This window comes from Triticum aestivum, chromosome 1B (genome assembly GCF_018294505.1).
Source record: "Triticum aestivum cultivar Chinese Spring chromosome 1B, IWGSC CS RefSeq v2.1, whole genome shotgun sequence".
NCBI lineage: Eukaryota > Viridiplantae > Streptophyta > Magnoliopsida > Poales > Poaceae > Triticum > Triticum aestivum.
The window spans coordinates 105,210,532-105,228,528 of NC_057795.1; the positions used below are offsets into that span (position 1 = coordinate 105,210,532).

Sequence of the window (17,997 nt, forward strand, 5' to 3'; positions counted from 1 at the left end):
TGCTGAAAAGCGATCTGGACTAATGATGCGGCCGGTTATTCTGACGGTAGGCAATGTTAAGAAATTGGACCATAAACTGGTAACAGTAACAAGCATTACTCAAGCTGCACAAAATTATTATTCGCATTTTTGACAAACAAAATATATTAATATCGCGAAGATACCAATTGGTTACACTCAGGCTTTGCATCAATAAGATGTCCAAAGATAACAACGATGCACGCAGCCAAGAAAAAAAAAGAGAAATAGAAAAGAAAGACCCTGTCACGATGATGAGTCATTCGTAACAGCAACACTCTAACCACCACCGAAGACAACACCCGGACCGCAAAAAAGATTCTCCAAAAACGACCACCACCAAAGACAACACCTGGACCGCAAAAGAGATTCTCCAAAAACGACGCCTTCAAGAAGAAAACAAAGCACAAGCGATGTCGTCGCCTGATGAAAGATCTTGAGTTTTCACCCTGAAGAAAGTCTGTGTTCACAAAACAATGTCTTCAACAAGGCCATTGCCGGGCACAACCAATGAATGCCAGACCTTGGATTTTCACCCTGGAATTCGCGACTCGGTACTCAAGGAGCACCACCAAAATGCTGTCCACTTGTGCTGCCACGCCCTCTTTTCCAAGGCTGTTGCTGTTGCAAGTGAAGAACACATAGGAAAAACCTATGCCACCATTCTTCATCGCCGCCAAAACACATCTCCATGACGGACCTCCAGTCGTAGCCATCATGACTTTCTCCACCCATGGCAATACCATGAAAATCTATATTTAAACATGTCGTGTGGCGCCGTCAAGAAAGTGAAGCTTCGCGTCACCCCCTCATGAAGCCTCATTGGTCGAATATAAGGCAACGCGCGACCGGATCAATTCCAATCTAGATATCAAGTGACACCATGCGCCAAACGGCGGAATCACCGAGAGGAAGACCGGAACTCGTCAGCGTCTTGATCGAGGAGGCCCGCATGAAGCAGATCGACGACATGGCGCTCAAAAAACAGCAGGGCCAAACCACCTTTATTCAGGCCGAGCCCGCATCCCCCACGCCGCCGGCTGGCAGCAGAAGAGAAGACGAACGTCGATGACCTGCAGGTCTTCCGGCATAGATGGGGCACACGATCGAACCCGATCCGGGAAACATCGCTCTTTGGGTCCAGATCGAACCCAAACAGGGCATGCCCCGCGACCTCCCAAGCGCCGCTGCGTCACCTGGAGCAGAGCCCGATGCATCACCCCATCATCTGATGCGCGCGTAACCGTAAGCCTGGAAGGGCCTGCATCCGCCGCCACATGCCATGGCACTAGAACGCGTCGGTGAAGGGCGGCCACGTCCGATCTGCCAGTGCCAACGCCACTGAAACTCGTCTTCCAACTCCACAGGCCACCTCTGTGCGCGTTCGTCATCGTGCATCTCCGCACAGGTGCACCACAACTGTCGTGCCTCCTTTTCCCTCCGCCTTCGGCGAGACGGGTGTCGCCACCACCGACGGCGCCGGCGCCGGCAGCGGCCAGGGGAGATGGCCTAAGGGGGAACTAGGCTAAGGTTACGAAGGGCCTCTGGACCTGAGAGGTAGGTTTTGTTTCGCTGTGCGGGGGCATTTATTATTCACAGAGTATATTTTTTTGGGGCATCAGTAAAGACCCAAGCGCTCATATACACGCGCATACACTCACCCCTATGAACGCACACACGCACACCCTACCCCTATGAGCACCTCCGAGAGACTGAGCCGGCATATCATCGTTGTCGACGGGAACGTCTCCTCCCACTGAAAGCGCATCACCGAAAATTCTAAAATAAATCCAGGAATTATGCGAGCACCAGGATTTGAACCCTGGTGGGTTGGGGATACCACTGTCCACCTAACCATCTCAACCGCAGGTTGATTCGCATTCACAGAGTATATTGTTGGTTTTTCCTTTGTAGATTTGGTAGCTGGGCATTTTACACCATGATATGTTGCAATGCTATTTTTTGAAGTGAGGAAAATATATTATGAACGTAGGGTAGTATTGCACTTGGACGTAGAAAATCAACTTTATTAGCTTGCAGTGTTTTCAAAATAGTCGGGCGGGAAGAGGAAGATCGGGCGGGAAACGGGGTTCGAACCGCGACTTCTGGCATGGCATGACACAACTGAGCTTTTTCTGAACCTGCAAAACTTGTTAGGACCCAAGTCTAGTTGTCTGAAGATTCAGCACTCTGCAATCGGGATTTAGTTAATTCAAACCACGTTTGTCTGGCGGGAGGCGCCGGGAGCCACCCATCGTTGATCGCACGGCCAGGGAGATGTCGTACCGCTTCAACTGTTATGAAGACCCGACGCGCGTCCGATCGTCATTGTGTTGCTGTGATGGCCCCGGCTATCGCTATACCCTTTCCGGCAAAACACTACAACGACTCTGTTTTCTGTTTCTCTTTTTCTCTTCTTTTTACTCCACTTTGTAAGGCTATAAAGCCAGGAGATGGGATCGAGTGAAGGCATCTGGTCATTTCTAGGGTTTCCCCCTTACCGCCGCCAGTGTTCCTGGCCGGCTAGAACCTCTGTAATGAGCTAGACTCGCTTAATCTTTCCTCTGTAGTTCAGTCTACATATTTCTAAACCCTGTTCTTCAGACCACCTGGGTCTGACAAGTGGTAATCAGAGCAAGGTTCATCTCCTCGGCGGCGCGAGATCTGGTGCCGAAGTGGAGTTGGAGGAGCTGTAAAATCCTCCACTTCTCACCGGACAATCTTGGCGGCCGTGTGGCCTACGGCGGCATTGGCGGCGGCGAAACACATCGTTTCATCAGTAAAATCCCACCTCCCACCCAGATCCGGTGTACTTTTTGGCGGTGCAGGCGACGGCAGGATCTACGGCCAAGGTCGGGTCGCAGCAACTGCTGTGGTAAAATTCCTCCCTTCGCCTGATGATCTTTTGTAGTGAGGTTGCTCGGTTTCTTGCCAGCTCTAAAAACCCTCCCTGCAAGACCTTCTATGCAAGATGATTGGCCCATCGGACTCATCATCAACCAGCAATTTGGAGTTGCAGTCCTTACAGCTTGATGTACAAATCTTGCAGAAAAATAGAGAACATGACAAGCATGATTTTGAAGATTTCAGAGATCATGTGTAGAACAATTTTCAGTCCATGCAGAAATCTTTGGGGGAACTGCAGGACACACTAAACAACTTCATCGCGGGTTTTCCCAAGCCCAAAGAAATCCCACCCAATCCCCAAGATGTGCCCCAGGGTAGTGGACAAAATTAGACACCACAAGGCCCTGTGCATAGGCAACCTGAGGGCCTCCAAACCCCTCCCACTCTAGACTCTGTAACTTTGGTGGACAAGCACACTGGAAAAGAACTCAACTTGGATGGTAGCAACAAAATCCCTTATAGACACCCCCACTTTGCTGAGAACAAACTTCCTCCACTGGATGGAAGAGCAACTGCTGCAATTCCTCAAGCAGGTAATGTTCAGCAAATCATTCAGATAGATCATGAGCAAGGTGAGGAGCAGGCTCAACAGCAAGTTGGCCGAGGGGGCAATGTTCAGAGAGACCAGGTCCAAGACAACAGAAGACCATTGACTCTCGTGAAACCTGCTAAGTATAATATTCCTGAGTTTGATGGCAGTGGAATTAACTCCTGGATACAAACCATTGAAATGTACTTTGAAGCTGCTAGAACGCTACTAGAACAAAAAATTGAAATTGTTGTAACTTATTTAAAGGGGTCAGCAATAGAGTGATGGAGAGGAACATGAATTATAGCCAATACATTACCTTGGTACATGTTTTGTAGGCTGATTGGGGATAGGTTTTCAGAAACATCAGCTTGTGACAATGTCAGAACTTTCCATGCTCTCAATCAGACTGGCACTGTCAATGATTATGTGCTCAAATTTGAACAGTCTATGAACTTGCTTAGAAGAGATAACCCTGCCTTGCCTGCTAATTATTACAAAGCAAGTTTCATTGCTGGTCTGAGTGATACCATCCAACATCATGTCCAATGTCATGAACCAGGTGATTTACAAAAAGCTATTTGGTTGGCCAGAAGGTGTTGGGGAACGTTGCAGAAAATAAAATTTTTCCTACGGTTCCACCAAGATCAATCTATGAGTTCATCTAAGCAACGAGTGATAGCAGAGAGATGCATCTACATACCACTTTGTAGATCGCGTGCGGAAGCATTCAAGAGAACGGGGTTGAGGTAGTCGTTCTCGTCGTGATCCTATCACCGGAGATCCTAGCGCCGAACGGACGGCACCTGCGCGTTCAACACACGTACGGTCAGCGTGATGTCTCCTCCGTCTTGATCCAGCAAGGGGGAAGGAGAGGTTGATGAAGATCCAACAGCACGACGGCGTGGTGGTGGATGCAGCAGAACTCCGGCAGGGCTTCGCCAAGCTATTGCGGGAGGAGGAAGAGGTGTAGCAGGGGGAGGGAGGCGCCAAGACACAGGGTGCGGCTGCCCTCCCTCCCCCTCCTTTATATAGGCCTCCAGGGGGGGCGCCGGCCCTGGGAGATCTAATCTCCCAAGGGGGGCGGCGGCCAGGGGGGTGGAGTGCCCCCCAAGGCAAGTGGGGCGCGCCCCCCACCTAGGGTTTCCAACCCTAGGCGCAGGGGGGGCAGGAGGGGCGCACCAGCCCACTAGGGGCTGGTTCCCCTCCCACTTCAGCCCACGGGGCCCTCCGGGATAGGTGGCCCCACCCGGTGGACCCCCCGGGATCCTTCCGGTGGTCCCGGTACAATATCGGGTGACCCCGAAACTTTCCCGATGGCCGAAACAACACTTCCTATATATAATTCTTTACCTCCGGACCATTCCGAAACTCCTTGTGACGTCCGGGATCTCATCCGGGACTCCGAACAACATTCGGTTTGCTACATACTCATATTCATACAACCCTGGCGTCACCGAACCTTAAGTGTGTAGACCCTACGGGTTCGGGAGACATGCAGACATGACCGAGACGGCTCTCCGGTCAATAACCAATAGCGGGATCTGGATACCCATGTTGGCTCCCACATACTCCTCGATGATCTCATCAGATGAACCACGATGTCGAGGATTCAAGCAACCCCGTATACTATTCCCTTTGTCAGACGGTATGTTACTTGCCCGAGATTTGATCGTCGGTATCCCAATACCTCGTTCAATCTCGTTACCGGCAAGTCACTTTACTCGTACCGTAATGCATGATCCCGTGACCAGACACTTGGTCACTTTGAGCTCATTATGATGATGCACTACCGAGTGGGCCCAGTGATACCTCTCCGTAATACGGAGTGACAAATCCCAGTCTCGATCCGTGTCAACCCAACAGACACTTTCGGAGATACCTGTAGTGCACCTTTATAGTCACCCAGTTACGTTGTGACGTTTGGTACACCCAAAGCACTCCTACGGTATCCGGGAGTTACACGATCTCATGGTCTAAGGAAGATATACTTGACATTGGAAAAGCTCTAGCAAAACGAACTACACGATCTTGTGCTATGCTTAGGATTGGGTCTTGTCCATCACATCATTCTCCCAATGATGTGATCCCGTTATCAACGACATCCAATGTCCATAGTCAGGAAACCATGACTATCTGTTGATCAACGAGCTAGTCAACTAGAGGCTCACTAGGGACATGTTTTGGTCTAAGTATTCACACGTGTATTACGATTTCCGGATAATACAATTATAGCATGAATAAAAGACAACTATCATGAACAAAGAAATATAATAATAATCCTTTTATTATTGCCTCTAGGGCATATTTCCAACAGAAGGATGGAACAAGCACAACCTAACAAGAAAACACTAGTGGCCTATATTAATTAGCCAGTTAGGAGACAGGTTCAATTTGATCCAGGAAAACCCCCTCCTAACAATACACCTACTGTCATTCAACAAGCTAGAATGAAGGGAATTTGCTACAAGTGCAAAGAAACATGGTTTCCTGACCATAAGAAAGTTTGCAAGCTTGCAAATCAAATGCAGATACAAGCCTTACAAGACACCTGCCCTGATGATGCAGAATTGGTCTATTACACCGCTGATGATACTGAAGCTCCCCCACCCACTGACATGGATGATCCTCCTTTGCAAATCTCTATGCATGCTCTCATGGGAGTCACTTCCTCTAAGCTGAGTTTCACTGTTACAGTAAATGCTGGGGAACAAACCTGCTACGGCCCTCATTGACAGTGGCAGCACTGCAACTTTTGTCACCCCTAAAAGAGCACAACTTGCTCATTGTGCTCTCACTCCAACTAAGAAAAAGAAAGTGCTTGTTGCAAATGGAGCAGCTTTATGGACATAATTCATTGCTCTCCAGTGCCCTTTTGCTGTACAAGGAACTGAATTTTCACATGATTTCAGAGTACTACAGTTGCAAGGTTATGATGTCATATTGGGAGCTGATTGGATGAAAACTTTGAGTCCTGTTCAATTAGATTTTGAGGAAATGGAAGTCCAAGTAGCTCTAAAATCAGGAGAAAAGAAAATCTTCAAAGATGAGAGTCTCCCTAGTGAACCAGTCCAGGAAATGGACTGCATGGAGAACCTCTCTGATGATAATATTTGTGGGGTTGTGCTACTGTTAAACAGAATTGCCCTGACAGAGCAGTCTGACACTATTGTTCCCCCTCCTGTCCAAGAACTTATGGGTTAATACAAGGAGATATTTGGTACTCCTACTGACTTACCACCTCAGAGAAGTGTAGATCATGCAATCCCTTTTGAACCTGGTGCAAAGGTAATAAACCAAAGGCCTTACAGTTTACCTTATCACCAAAAGGAAGTTGTGGAAACTATCATCCAAGGGATGCTTAAAAGCATGGTGACCAGAGACAGTAAAAGCCCTTACTCCTCCCCTGCAATTTTAGTGAAAAAGAAAGATCTCTCATGGAGACTTTGCAATGATTTCAAAAAGGTCAATGCTCAGACAATTAAAAACAAGTACCCCATCCCTGTGATTGAGGACTTGTTAGATGAACTGCATGGAGCAACTGTTTTCACTAAACTTGATCTCAGAAGTGGGTACCACCAGATCAGAATGAAGGAAGAGGATATTGAGAAAACTGCTTTTAGCACTCACTGTGGACACTATGAATACTTGGTCATGCCCTTTGGCCTAACAAATGCTCCTGCACCTTTCCAAATGCTCATGAATACTATTTTGGCCAAGTATCTCAGAAAATTTGTCCTAGTGTTCTTCGATGACATTCTGATATTTAGTAAAAATATGAAAGAACACTTAATTCATTTGCAACAAGTGTTTGAAACACTGAAAGAACATCAGCTGTACCTGAAAGCTAGCAAGTGTGTCTTTGCCCAGCCTCAGGTGGAGTACTTGGGCCATGTTATCAGGGCTGATGGAGTGGCCACTGACCCAGTCAAAATTCAGGCAGTAACACAATGGCCAGAACCTGAAAATCTTACTCAGCTGAGGAGCTTCTTGGGCCTGACTGTATTACAGAAGGTTTGTAAAAAACTATGGAATCATCTGCAGACCACTGTTTAATTCCTTGAAGAAGGACAGTTTCATTTGGGGGCAAGAACAAGTACAGGCTTTCAATACCCTTAAGAACAAAATGACACAAGCACCAGTGCTGGCCTTACCAGACTTCTCTAAGCCTTTTATCCTGGAAACTGATGCTAGTGCCTATGGAATGGGGGTAGTCTTAATGCAAGAAGGGAGACCCATATCATTTTTCAGTAAAGCAATTGGCCCTAGAGCAGCTGCTTACTCTACTTATGACAAAGAAGCCCTAGCAATCATTGAAGCCCTCAAGCACTAGAAACATTACTTTGCTGCATCTTCTCACATCATCAGAACTGATCAGCAGAGTCTGAAATATATACAAGAACAAAAACTCACTGAAGGAATTCAGCACAAGCTTTTGGTCAAACTCCTAGGCTATAATTACACTGTGGAGTACAAACAGGGCAAGAAAAACAAAGTGGCTGATGCCCTCTCCAGGGTGCAACACAAAATTCATACTCTAGTAGCTTCTGCTGTAAAACCTGCTTGGGTAACTGAAGTAGTTGATAGCTACAAAAATGATCAGAGATGCAAGGACTTATTAGCTCAATTGACTCTCAATCTTGACTCTGCGACCAACTACACTGTCCAACAAGGTGTGCACAGATACAAAAAACAGAATTGTGATAGGAGCTGATAACACCATCAGAACTAAGCTGCTAGCTGCTTTACATAGCTCTGAGTTAGGTGGCCATTCTGGACATAGAGCTACATATCAAAGAGTTAAACTTCTCTTCCACTGGTCTGGCATGAAACAATTTATTGTTGATTATATCAAGCGGTGCCCTACTTGTCAAATCAACAAGGCTGAACATTGCAAGTACCCTGGGTTGCTCCAACCTCTGCCAGTCCCAGGTTTTGCTTGGTGCCTCATAAGCATGGATTTTGTAGGGGGTCTTCCTACTTCTCACAACAAAAACATGATTTTGGTTGTTGTGGATAGGTTCACCAAATATAGCCACTTTATCCCATTGAAGCACCCCATTATAGCCAATACTGTAGCCAAGGCTTTTACTGATAACATTTTCAGACTTCATGGGCTACCAGCTGTGATTGTAACAGACAGAGATAAGATCTTCACTAGCAAGCTCTGGCAAGACCTGTTTAAGAAGCTGGGCATCAAGTTACACATGAGCACTTCTTATCACCCCCAGTCAAATGGTCAGGCAGAAAGAGTTAATCGATGTCTTGAAAATTATTTGAGATGCATGGCTTTCATCCAACCATAGAAGTGGCTCAACTGGTTGTCTTTAGTTGAATGGTGGTACAATACTAGCTACCACACAACATTAAATATAACACCCTTTCAGGCTCTATATGGCAGCCCACCTCATATGTTAGCTGAGCCTGCTCTTTATCCTGTTGAGGAAATGGAAAATTTCCCTAATGTGCTCACTGCTGAACAAACAACAGCTCACATAAAAGAGAACCTCCTGAAAGCTCAAACTAGAATGAAGCATTATGCTGACAAGAAGAGATCTGAGAGAACCCTAGAAATACGGGACATGGTATATCTCAAACTACAACCTTATAGGCATACCACTCTCAGCATCCACAAATGCCTCAAGCTGCATTCCAAGTTTTATGGCCCATTCAGAGTTATCCAAAAGGTGGGTACCGTGGCCTACAAACTCCTCCTTCCTGATGACTGCAAGTTACATGACACTTTCCATGTGAGCCAGCTCAAGAAGCATATAGGCCCCATGGCAATCCCTAATCCCAAGTTGCCCTTGTTGAACCCTGATGGTACAATCTTGCTGGAGCCAGAGCAGTTACTAGAAAGAAAGCTTATTCCACGCGTACAAAGTGACATCAGTGTTCCAGTTGTCAGATGGGTCATCAAGTGGAGTAACTTACCTATGGACGAGGCCACATGGGAGGACGCCACATTCATACAGAAAGTGTTTCCCAACTTCCAGCCCTAAGGACAGGTCTGATCTGAATCGGGGGGAGTTGTCAGGACCCAAGTCTAGTTGTCTGAAGATTCAGCACTCTGCAATCGGGATTCAGTTAATTCAAACCGTGTCTGTCTGGCGGGAGGCGCCAGGAGCCACCCATGGTCTATCGCACGGCCAGAGAAACGTCGTACCGCTTCAACCGTTATGAAGACCCGACGCGCGTCCGATCGTCATCGTGTGGCTGTGATGGCCCCGGCTGTCGCTGTACCCTTTCCGGCAAAACACTACAGCGACTTTGTTTTCTGTTTCTCTTTTTCTCTTCTTTTTACTCCACTTTGTAAGGCTATAAAGCCAGGAGATGGGATCGAGTGAAGGCATCTGGTCATTTCTAGGGTTTCCCCCTTACAGCCGCCAGTGTTCCTGGCCGGCTAGAACCTCTGTAACGAGCTAGACTCGCTTAATCTTTCCTCTGAATTCAAGCAAATCCTCTAGTTCAGTCTACATATTTCTGAATCCTGTTCTTCAGACCACCTGGGTCTGACAAAACTGCAACAAATTCTTGTCTGGATTCCATTAAGAGGGGAAAACCATCTTCAATACATAAAACAGAAGTTAACAGAAGAGCACGAGTGCATGACAATGATCCCAACACATTCACATCGCATACATGATTGAACACACACAAGTTTATACAATTACAGTCGCAACTTCCAAAATGTATAGGAACGACATTTATGGTATAGGGTCATTGCAGTCCAAATGCAACATTTTGTTAAAATGTTATTGCAGCAGTAGAAACAAATATATACAACATCTTAAATTATCTATCCGGACAATATGAATGACCTACTACAACATATGGCCTCTCTGGGATAACCACAACTGTTTCGACACGGATGAGGGTCAGGAGAGTAAACATGACCTCATATTAAGCCTAGCTTGACTTGCATGCAGGTTGCTGAACCATGCAAATATCTGTGAGCCTGCAATGCAAGGCCTACATGGGTGTAGGTCGTTCATAAGATGGAAAATTGAAGGCGAAAAGCCGATCTCCCTCTCCAGCACCAGATGACGATGAAACAAGATCGAGCCTGCGAGCAACATCACCGAGCTCATAGTGGGCAGCCATGAGTAACCAAACAAATGTGAGCAGCTCCCCTCCTCCTCTGCTCATCTGTTGTGCATGTGCCTCTGCGTGTGACTTGCCTGCTGCATAAACAAGCAGCCTTATCCATATTTCTTTGATCTCCGCCAATAATTCATCGATGGTCAATTCAGAATCTGGAAAGTCCAATAAAGCTCGGGCACCCAACAGAATTTTGCCTTCAATTTCTCCAGCAGCCGTCCAATCCTTATGTAGCACTTCTCGAATATGTTTCTGGCTGGTAGACAGGGGAAGATCCAAGCCTAGGTCTGCAGGGGCTACTGTCCTATCTGTTGAAGACTCCTTCACAAAGTAATTACAAATCTTTAGGACAAATAGCTTAAGTCTATCCAGCACAAGGATTGACATATCTCTGACACCACCCCTGCCGGTAGAGAATATTTTCTCTGGGAACAATGCAAGTGTATCTTCTGCAGTGGTACTGACTGGCAACATGGAAGGGTTTACAACAAGAAGATAGATCATGTAATTTGATATTTCCTCACATATGCTCGCAAGATCTGATCTATCTCCTTTGTTGTGTAGAGGTGATCCCTCCTCGGCAAGTAGACCCCTTATATGATAATCTGTAAATAAATGTAGTTGGAGTATGGCATGCTCAAAAGGTCCTCGCAGTATCAACTCCAACTCTGTGCCAAGTTTAGGCCTCATCCCTGTTGCCAAGTCTTTGAAACGATCCTGCTTGTCCAACCACTGCACCACACATTCCATGATCTTCTTCTTAGCTTTGACATCCTTGGTGTGCCGTAAGTGCTTCCAGACCTTAGCCAAACCAACAGAATTTATGATATTTCTGATCATGCCAATGATTGGTGATTCAGAATATGGAGCGCAGAAGGTTATATTGCCCCATGGAATCTGACCACCACAGCCTCTTCTCCGGCTGAACAATGTTGAAGATAGACCAGAACAAGTTGGTAAGCCAGTGAAAATTCCGTGCTTTCAAGAATGCCCATGCCCATGGTGATACCATTGCCATAATAATTGAAACAAGTTCCATAAAAGTGCTACCAATGAGTAATGCATATGTTACTGCAATATCCACTCTGCTATAGCTTTCTTTCCTGTTTGCGTAGAAGAGCACAAAAGCAACCACTGTAGAGATATGCACAACACAACGAAATATGCTACCTGTCCATGTCCTAAACAGAACAGCCTTGGTGTAGAGATCATCATATATAATAGCGAGCTCCATCTCAATGATCTTAAGTTTTGCCCCATGCTCTGCAAATCTTCCAAAATATTCTACTAATGTAAACCGAATTTCATGCCCCATCTGAAAGGTCGCCCGCCCTGCAAGGAATCCCCGAATATAGCGTGCCGTGCGGAGAGCATAGCAAACAATGTCACAGTATCTATCTTGCTCAACACTTAGTAGTGGCAATTGATTATTTTCATAGTTACTAGTGGTGCTATTAAGGTCAGTCTTACTCCCATACTTGAGAGCCCATATCCTCTCCCAGTACTTAATTATTCCAGAAACAAAGACAAACATGGCTGGAACTAAAAGCTGGTTGTTGTTCCCCATTGATTTCCAAAAGACATATAATGCAAGGCTGACTTCAACTAAAAGATTCAGAAAATGCCTTAGCCACAAATTGTTATCCTCAGATGAAAAGGCAGTAATAGTGTCTTGTCCGCCAAGATGAACAAGAAGGAAAGGTGCCCAAAAGAATGCCAAAGACATGGTCCCTGTAAACGGATCCCTACTATTGATAGAATCTCCAAGTCGAGAGATCTGACCAAGAGTATAAAATGCAATCATGTCTGCCCCCAAATAAGCCAACCAAATAGAGAATCTTAGCAATTTGTTACTGCTTCGTCTCCTACGCCCCCCTGTGAAGAAGAGGAATAGTTGCAGTGTAAAACTGAGAAGCACAAGCAACCTGATTTCCCACTCGTTCCATAGCTGCACCAATGTAATTGACAATTGCATATTGTTGATAATGGATGTTTATATCTCTCTGATCTCCTGTAGATCCAGTAATAAAAATATGTGAGGAATATGATTTTTAAAGAGTCGGACAAATTAAAAGCAACTTGCAAAACTACCCCATGCAATTGTGAGGAAAAATAACATGAGGGGGGGGGGGGGGGCAGGGGGGTGCGGCCGCCCCGGGCCCCCGGCACCGAGGGTCCCCAGAGGCTATTTTCTCTATACTGACTACATCCATACTGGGCCTGGCCTAAGCAGTTCCACACAGCACCGGCCAGCAATCTGAATTCACTCAGGGAAAAGAATGTCTAGGTTAGCAATCGGTCTGGCGTATGTACAGCCGCCGGCAGCGAGGTTTCTCGTACAGAATGCAAGCACTCGATTCTTTCTTCTCCAGTTCCCCCAAATCTGTAATTAGGTCTTCCAATTCTTCTCCAACGCTCCAGCTGGCCTAAACGGCAATCGATGGATCAAAAGTCACACCCCGCCACACCTGTTCCGCAAGTTCTGCTCGGTGGATCCAAACCAAAATCAATCTATGTTTGTTAAAGTCTGTCCTTGTTCTTTCTTTTGACTACTTTGTTGCCATGTAATTGTTTCAAAGGAAAAACTTTCTTGCCGTGTACTAAAAAATCAATAAAAGCACCATATGAATTCATAGATTATTTCCCAATGAAGAACCGTGTTTTGTGCCCATTGACAATTTTGGATTTTATTAGACGTCTGGACATAAACCGATTATGCTTTCTTGATCTGTTCTTTCAGCTGATCAAAATTTTCTTGTAAAGATTTATATGACTATGGATCAAGATACAAGTTCAGTAATAATACTACAAAAATAAAAAGCCATGATGCTACTGTTGAAGGTATTTCATCACAAAAACCTTGAGTACTAAATCTTATTTTGTTGTAGAATACTAAATCTGAACAGTTGCTTTGACATGGTATTTTGTGAACAAATTTACATATGTGCCAAACTTATGTTCATATTGTTAATCAACCGACCATGTTTTAGTTATTTATCTTGCGTCACCGTGCAGCAACATGGCCTTTCCTACGACAGTGTGCCCTTGTGATTCTCTTATGCGGCCGACCTGTGATGCTGTCATTGCCGCTGATTTGATACTTAACATATGTAGTATAGAAAGCATACTTGCAAGAAACCTCAGCTATATTCTTTTAGCAGCAGGTCATATGCATTATGTTGTTTAAAGCTGCACTCCAAATCATGACGAAGTCTAAAAATATATGCAGTTTGAAAAAAAAATCACAAGAAATCTGCCATGCCTAAAAGGGGATCACCCGTAATTAACAGACACCGCAAGTTTTCTATGAAGGCACCGGTTCCGACAAGAGTGGTGGCACTACAAGATTTAGCATAGCCATTTGAATTTCAAACCCCGAGTGAAGGGGATGGAGGCCATCAGACCTACAGTAGGAGGATGGGGCCTGGGCCTGGGGGTGGGGGTAGGCGTCAGGATGAACTAGGAAGTGAATTGTGGGAGGCTGTGAGGGGGAGGCGGCAGTAGGAATGAGGCAAGGGATCGTGACTGTTAGAGTTATATCACGTTTGCATGTAGCATGTATACTTTCCCATTAGTACAAGGAGCTTTTTGCATATTTACCACATGTATATTGTGTGTGTGTGTGTGTATATACACTGTCCCTTGGCCCTAGAAAATACAAGTTGCATATTTTCTAACATGGTATTAGACTTAGGTCTATTTTTTCGCACGCGCAACTCATGTTGTGATCCTCTCGTCGCATTGTCGCCATCTTCTTCTTGCCAGTCGTTGATGCCCCCTCTCCCCCCCGCCATCGTTGTCGCTGCACCTCCCGGTTGCTGCTGCCCGCCACCCCGGCTCCGATCCACGCCCACCTCGCCTCCAATTCACGCCCAATCCCCCCCCCTCCCCGCCGCCCCCACTTATTGTTAAGCTTCATGAACTAGCCAACGCAAGCCGCCGCCCCCACTTATTGTTAAGCTTTAACCACATAGGGACAGAAATTTTTTGGAACTTGGTGCTGCTGTGCCAATTCTGGAATGGTGAGCAGCCGTTCGTCTCGTCCGCTCCCGCGAGCGGCGAGGCGAACCCTAGCACCCTCCTCCTCCAGCCCCCCCGTTCCTTCCCCCCCCCCTCCTCGCCGCTGCCGTCTCGCGCCGCCGGGCAAAGCCCGGCCGACGGCGGCGGCGACGGGGCTTCTTCCCCCTCCTTGCGGCGGGCTGGCGTGGGGCAGATCCTCGGCTTGGAGGCGCGCTGTTCTGCAGGACGGCGTGGCGTGGCGGCGGCAAGGGCTGCGCGGCGGCGGCGGCTTGGGTTGGCGGCGCGGGCGGCTGCTCGTCGAGGGCTCGGTGGGGGCGTGCCAGCTCGGGCGGCGGCAGTGGGCACCTCGGCCCAGATCTGGATCAGGCAGGTGCTCGGGCAGGCGACCGACGGGCAACGCGGGCCGAGATGGCAAGGGCCGCCCGGCGGCGTGCGGGGCGGGGTGGTGCGGCTGGCTGCTTCGGGGGCTGGCCCGGTTCCGCCTGGCTCGCAGGCGCTCTGGCGGGCAGGTGGCGACGGCGCCCGGCAGGTGTGGGCGGCGTGGCTCCTATACTCAGTCGGCGGCGTGGTGGGCCTCGTGGTGGTGTCCCCATGGCGGCGGGGGCCTGCGGGGAGTTGGGCATCTCCGTCTTCGACCTGGATCGGCCATGTTCGGGGACTTCAGCGACGTCCCTCCCCTTTGGCGTCTCGATGCGCGGGTGCGTGCCTGGCGGCTCCAACGCTTGGAGCTCGGCGGGCGGCGCGGGTTGGGTAGAGGCCGGGGTGGCCGCTGCTCCAGCCGTGGATGGCTCCATGGTGGCTTGGTGAAAGCACAAGTGCTCCCTGGGTGATTTTGGTAATTAATGTCAACATATCTTTTGTTGGACTAATGCTTTTACCTAGTATATTTCAGATAAGTTCAACAATAGAGTGGCATGGACTAGAGGATATGGAACCCCTTCAAGTTGCTAAGGACAAAGGATTGGCTCAAGCTCAAAGCACAAGACTCTACATTTTACCTTTTAGTGATCCAAGATCACATTGAGTCCATAAAAAAGCCAGTACTATTAAGAGGGGATGAGGTGTTGCCTAATGGCTTGCTTGCTCAAAGTGCTTAGTGATATGCTCCAAAGCCCTCAACCACTTTCTCACATCCACATATGTCCCAAACCAAAAGTCAAACTCGGCCCTACCAAATCTTTCTAGCTGGCGTCACCGAGTTCAGTTGACATAACCACTGCCAGAAACCCTAGTCTTTTCGGTCTCACCGATAGGGATCTCGGTCTCACCGAGATGGGATTGAAATCTCTCTGTGTGTGTCCATTATCAAAATCGGTCTCACCGAGTTTGTGTAATCGGTCCTACCGAGATTACAATGCAAATTCTCTGTTCCCCTTCGTAATGTTTCGGTCCAACCGAGATGAGCGAATCGGTCCCACCGAGTTTGCCTGACCAACTCTCTGTGTGTCTATTACCAAAATCGGTCTCACCGAGTTTGTGTAATCGGTCTCACCGAGATTACGTTATGCCCTAACCCTAACGATATCGGTCCCACCGAGTTGACATGTCGGTCCCACCAAAAATCCTAACGGTCACATTATTTACTAAATCGGTCTGACCGAATTTCACGATTCGGTCCCACCGAGTTTGGTAAGTTGTGTGTAACAGTTAGATTTTGTGTGGAGGCTATATATACCCCTCCACCCACTCTTCGTTCGTGGAGAGAGCCATCAGAACATGCCTACACTTCCAACATACATTTTCTGAGAGAGAACCACCTACACTTGTGTTGAGGTCAAGATATTCCATTCCTACCACATAAATCTTGATCTCTAGCCTTGCCCAAGTTGCTTTCCACTCAAATCTTCTTTCCACCAAATCCAAATCCTGTGAGAGAGAGTTGAGTGTTGGGGAGACTATCATTGGAAGCACAAGAGCAAAGAGTTCATCATCAACGCATCATTTGTTACTTCTTGGAGAGTGGTCTCCTAGATTGGCTAGGTGTCACTTGGGAGCCTCTGTCAAGATTGTGGAGTTGAACCAAGGAGTTTGTAAGGGCAAGGAGATCGCCTATTTCGTGAAGATCTACCCTAGTCAGGCAAGTCCTTCGTGGGCGACGGCCATGGTGGGCTAGACAAGGTTGCTTCTTCGTGGACCCTTCGTGGGTGGAGCCCTCCGTGGACTCGCGCAACCGTTACCCTTCGTGGGTTGAAGTCTCCATCAACGTGGATGTACGATAGCACCACCTATCGGAACCACGGCTAAAAAATCTCCGTGTCTCCAAATTGCGTTTGCACACTCCAATCCCATCCCTTTACATTCTTGCAATTTGCATGCTTTCATTTCTGCTGCTCACATACTCTTGTCATGCTTGCTTGATATGTATTGTGAATGTTAAAACTTGTGCCAAACTTCACTTCACCTCAAAGAAATTGAAAACTGCAACTTTTCTCGCTTAGTGTCTATTCACCCCCTCTAGACACCTCTTCTCGATCCTTTCAATTGGTATCAGAGCTTTGGTCTCCATTGCTTTGGTTTAAACACCATTGGAGGAAGATGGATGAGTCTACTTTGGGGAGTCTTAGACATAGAGTGCCTATACTTGATGGAGAGTATTTTCATGAGTGAAAAAATGAGATGCTTGTGATTTTCAATGAATATCATTTGAACAAGTACATTACTAGCCCTTGTGCACCTCATGTTGATCCTATGCATCCCACCCTTGATGAGTCAATTGACATGATTCGCAATCTTAGAACTGTTAATCTTATCACTAGAGGTTTGCCTAGAAACTTGTTTGGTTGTTTGCCTACTCTTGAGTGTGCCTACACTATATGGAATTTTTTTGAGGAACGTTTTCCAAATTATTCCTTGAAAAATCTAGATGAAATTCTTCATAAGTCTATTGCCTTGAGTAGGATGAATTCCAATGATCCTAAGTTTGGTGATTGTCTATTTGAGCTTACAAATCTTATGCGTGCCAAAGGAGATGTTGGAATTATTAGTGATATTATTTCTAAAGCTATTAAAATTCATAAAGAAGATCATTGTCAAACTCATTCTAATGAATCACCCTCTCTAGGAATTAATCCATCACATGACGATGTTGAACATGGATACTATGATGAGGATGATGATAGTGACTTTGATCTTGATGATGCAATGAGATACTTTGGTCTTATGGCAAATCTTCGGGGATACATGGCAGGAGGAAAGGAATGGGTTCTTGATAGTGGATATATCGATCACATGACCGGAGATAAAGATATGTTTCGTGAGCTTGATGAAAACGACGGCCCTTGAAAGTATGTCACTTTTGGTGATAACTCAAAGGGTAAGGTGGTTGGCCTCGGTAAGGTGGCCATCTCACATGATAGCTCCATACAAAATGTCATGCTCGTTGAATCTCTTGGGTACAATTTACTTTCAGTATCTAGACTTGC

General features: G+C 46.8%; 1 protein-coding gene across 2 annotated transcripts in view; it reads right to left on the reverse strand.

The window, feature by feature from the left end:
- Positions 1-10,082: 10,082 nt before the first annotated feature.
- LOC123110618 (uncharacterized) overlaps positions 10,083-17,997 on the reverse strand; it is a 29,779-nt gene continuing 21,864 nt past the window's right edge. For both annotated transcript variants that reach the window (XM_044531174.1, XM_044531179.1), the window contains exon 4: positions 10,083-12,566. In XM_044531174.1, the coding sequence (XP_044387109.1) occupies positions 11,412-12,530 (1,119 nt within the window). In that variant the 5' untranslated portion in view covers positions 12,531-12,566 and the 3' untranslated portion in view covers positions 10,083-11,411. The remainder of the gene's footprint in view (positions 12,567-17,997) is intronic.